General features: G+C 48.4%; 1 protein-coding gene across 1 annotated transcript; it reads left to right on the top strand.

The window, feature by feature from the left end:
* Positions 1-3,036: 3,036 nt before the first annotated feature.
* H257_16677 (hypothetical protein) lies at positions 3,037-4,088 on the top strand (the record flags this gene model as incomplete). The annotated part of the gene is made up of 2 exons (XM_009845202.1): positions 3,037-3,989; positions 4,046-4,088. The coding sequence occupies 2 exons, from the start codon at positions 3,037-3,039 to the stop codon at positions 4,086-4,088; spliced, it is 996 nt and encodes a 331-aa protein (XP_009843504.1).
* Positions 4,089-4,458: the final 370 nt, after the last annotated feature.

Genomic DNA, 4,458 nt, shown 5'->3' with positions numbered 1-4,458 from the left:
CTTCTGTTGGTCTTGACCAGTTCTATCGTTATTACGGCTAATTTTCCTAAAAAATATCAATACAAAGTTGGAATAGCTGTCGAAAGACAAGGCATTTTTTTGTAGTCTTTAGTTGAAATGCACCATACGATTAATTTCGGCCTACGCCACAAGCCGACAAAGTTTCGCCGAGGGCGACTGGTGGCTTAAAGCACACTGTGCACGATTGAATCGTGGCCACCAGGCTTCAATTGCAACACCTTGTGGCTGAGTCGTTGTACTCATTCGCTGGGTGCTGTTGAATGCAGCAGGACTATGCCGCTACCCTATATTTAGACCAGCTATTACCCACCATCGTCAACAAACTCACCGACAATAGCTTGACATTTGACACCCTCAACTTCTCAGGACATGACTGAAATTGGGATTCACTGTCAGTACCTCCGCAAACATTATAACTTGAAAACACTTTACCACTTGATCCCTTCATTACCAGTTCCATGGTTGATTTGACCCGAAATACTGTTTCAATGTTTGGGATTATGCCACGCGGAACACTTTTTAGCCCGTAGCCCTGTAACCTGGAACTCCGTCCTACCCCCGATGAGTACATACGATGCTAAATCCCGGGGGTTAGCTGCATGACCAGTGGTTAGCTATCGCTAATCACGTAACCCCTAGTAAGAGGTGAAGCGGTCCGAGCTTCCAAAGAGAGTTCCATATAAATTGTTTTCTGAGAATGAAATAGTTGTGCTGTATAACGGGAATTGTACCTCCAGTATTGACATGACTTATGAAAGTCATAGTTAGGATCAAGTTGGTTGTATACACACCACAAAAGCATTCGGACAATTCCGATCATATGTAACAGCCATGAAACATCGGCATAATTTACACAATCCGAACAGTGCACGCAAAGAAATTGATTGGGGAGATAGTGAAAGCGCTTGTGGAGATCCAGCCTTTGGGTGCAACAACCTACTTAAAGGTATAAGATCAACGATGTGCAAGTAAACATAGCAATCTAGCGAGAGTCCAAAATTGGAAGGGTGATGACGCTTTGCCTTGAAATATCCTTTTGACACATCATAAACAAGTCACCATATCGTCGTAACGTTACTGTATTAGAATTGCTGGATCTTGCTGTGAGTAGGACGGTCAAGTGTCCTTGAAGTTCAAGTCGTCGCATTCTCACTACACCGTTGACTGTAATTAGTGCGGACCGCACTCATTTTCAACCTCTACATCAGACCTACGGCACATATATTAGTGTGGACCGCACAATACAGTATCTCAATCCGCACTTCATATTATGGGATTGGAGAAAAAGTGCGGACCGCCACCAATATTAGAGAAGCCAATATGGAGAATTAGTACGGACTTTTATCCTGATTTTGTAACTGGGATTTCTCACAAAACGCCACATCCCAATTCAGCATTGAAGTACAAAGTCAAGCGAAAAGACATAACGTTATGATATCCAATACCGTATTCAGGGATTTCTATGACTTCCAGAGCAATTAGGCCTCGTGGCATACACCAAACACTAATATTGATCGCGAACTACTAGTAGTTACCAACCACTCACTTATTTTGGGAATTCCATCACACATGTATTAGTGGGGACCGCACTAATTTTCAATCTACACTAATTCTCAATCCGCACTGATTAGGGTCGATGGTGTACCAACAAGTACTTTCACCTTGTGCTCAAAACTACGTGCTATTACAGTACAGTGTACTACTTCGAAGTAGTAGTTTGTAAATTGACATGTACAGCAACAACACGCGTCCAAGGGTTGCCCTCTAGAAGCATGTCCTCATTATCCGGCGGTTCGTTGGAAATACACTGTAACGCCTCGGGATTGGGTACACCCCTTGGGTGCGTCAGAATTCCATAGGAGGGTCGTTTAAGAACTACTAGTACCCGTACGTTTGGGCGAAACGTCTACCAAAATACGGGGCGTCCTACTAGTTTCGCAATTCAACATCATTTGTTAAGCTATTTAGCCCCATACATCCCACTCTAAGTGGGCTATGTTTCAAGACGAACAGAGTAATACTCCGTGAGGAGAAGAGTACCCCATTTGCGTCCCTTGGGCAGTTGACTTGTTCTAACGATATGTCGAAAATTGAAGTATTTTTAAAGCCATAGCAATAAAATTTTCATTTGATAACCTTTTTCACAGTTCAAATGCAGTTCGCGAATAAGTATTGTAATTATATTTGAAAGGGACTTTTAAATTGCACTAGGTAGTACTAGTACTACGTGTAAGTTACTATAGGAAACGTTACATGGCTTTCCAGCGAATAGTATTCGCTGGTTTCGGTCATAATTTTAGGTGTCTGAATAACATGATTCTACAAATCATAGGCTAAAATTTGGAGATGTTTCGAGCAAAATGAACAAGGTATCAAAATTTGGGAGATGAGGGAAATATGGTATTCAAATGGCATTCTACGTATTAATCCATTCGTGCGAAGAAATCCTTGTGCTGTACTGTACCACGTTATATTTTGCCTTCATTGAAAAATTGTGGCAAAATTTTGTCTTAAAATATGCATTATTTAATCGACATTGCAACGATCCGGATAAGTCAGCAAGCGGTCAAGCATTTGGTACTGCGAATCTGTCGAACTGTCGACCTGCCCTCTTCCAAGGGACGCTGACATAACAGCCTCAATACACTACAAATCGCCACAAATGTGGAGATTTTAAGCTTGATCTCTTCCCGTTTCACTCACCGTTACTGAGGGAATCCTTGTTAGTTTCTTTTTCCTCCGCTTAGCTTAGTTGTTGTATGCTTAAATTCAGTGGGTAGACTTTCTGCTATCAGGTTCAAATTGGATTCCATACTTCTCTCATCTCCTTGGGAGACGGTTCGCCCATACGTACGGATATTCAGTCACACTACTACTATCACTTAGGATACCAGTGTTTTTACCACCCATCCAGTACAATCATCCACGAAAATGAGTCCATTCACATTCTAATCGAGCGAATTTCAACATTTCATTATTCGATTAACGATCTCCCCCACAGTAGCCATCTCGACAATGAAGTTTGGTGCGTTTATTCTTGCCTCTGCTGCCGCGGCCAGACAGTCGGTCATGTCTTTGTCATCGACGGAAAAGGCCATCTTGGGTGTCAATTTGGCCGAGTGGGAGAACGAATTCGGCTCGTTCGCCACTGAACACGGCCTCCTCCCCCGCACCCCCACCACAGAAAGCGCCCGCACGGAAGGAGCCATCCTCGACGACAAGCTGCAGCGCTTGCTGGACACCAAGTTCGAGGCGGAGCTGGCGCAGGAACAAAACCCCGACGCCGTCTTTAGCTGGAAGAACCCTTTCGCCCTCCTCAATGAAGCCGAGTTCAAACGCCACGTGGCCATTTCGTTTGAACAAGATGGTCAGCAATTCCTCAATGGCACCAACGAAGTCGAAGTCGCCCCCCCGGCGTCCCATAGGGAAGCTGCCGTTGACTGGTCGACCCGGTGCAACCCGCCCGTGCGCGATCAGGGCGAGTGCCTGTCGTGCTGGGCACATGCAGCGGTGGGGGTTGCGGAGGCGGCCCACTGCATCGCCACGGGGAACCTCTTGAGTTTGTCGGTCCAGCAAGTCACGAGCTGCTCGACTAAGGGGGGCAGCGCCGGCTGCAACACCGGGTATCCTTCGTACGCCATCGACTACGCGGCCGAAGGACTGTGTCTGGACAGCTCGTGGCCGTACCGAGGCCAGACTGGCACGTGCAACAATCAATGCACCAAGCAGCGCTTGGCCATCGGCGCCAGCACCCACACGTCGGGCGAAAGCGGACTGATGAATGCACTCAACAAGCAGCCGGTGGTCGTTACCGTGGCGTCGGCCAACAGCGTGTGGAAGAACTACGTGGGCGGTGTAGTCTCGGCTTGTCCGGCCGCGCGCTCGGACCACGCCGCCATCGCCGTCGGATATGACGGCCAGTCGTACAAGATCAAGAACTCTTGGGGCACGCGATGGGGGGATGGTGGGTACATCTACCTGCGCGCCAACGCCGGCGGCAGGGGCACATGTAACGTCGCGGAAGACGTGTCCTTTCCCAAACTCGGCGCGTCCCCCGACCAATCTAACCAGCCCAACCAGCCCAATCAGCCCAACCAGCCCAACCACCCCAATCAGCCCAATCAGCCCAACCAGCCCAACCAGCCCAACCAGCCCAATCAACCCAACCAACCCAACCGCCCCAACCACCCCAATCAGCCCAACCAGCCCAACCACCCCAATCAGCCCAACCAGCCCAACCAACCCAATCAGCCCAACCGCCCCAACCACCCCAATCAGCCCAACCAACCCAATCAGCCCAACCACCCCAATCAGCCCAACCAGCCCAACCAACCCAATCAGCCCAACCGCCCCAATCAGCCCAACCAACCCAACCGCCCCAATCAGCCCAACCACCCCAACCAGCCCAATCAGCCCAACCACCCCAACCACCCCAAC

Source organism: Aphanomyces astaci, assembly GCF_000520075.1.
Source record: "Aphanomyces astaci strain APO3 unplaced genomic scaffold supercont1.90, whole genome shotgun sequence".
NCBI lineage: Eukaryota > Oomycota > Saprolegniomycetes > Saprolegniales > Verrucalvaceae > Aphanomyces > Aphanomyces astaci.
Note: the sequence above shows the minus strand (reverse complement) of the source record. Positions and strands in the feature narration are given on the sequence as shown.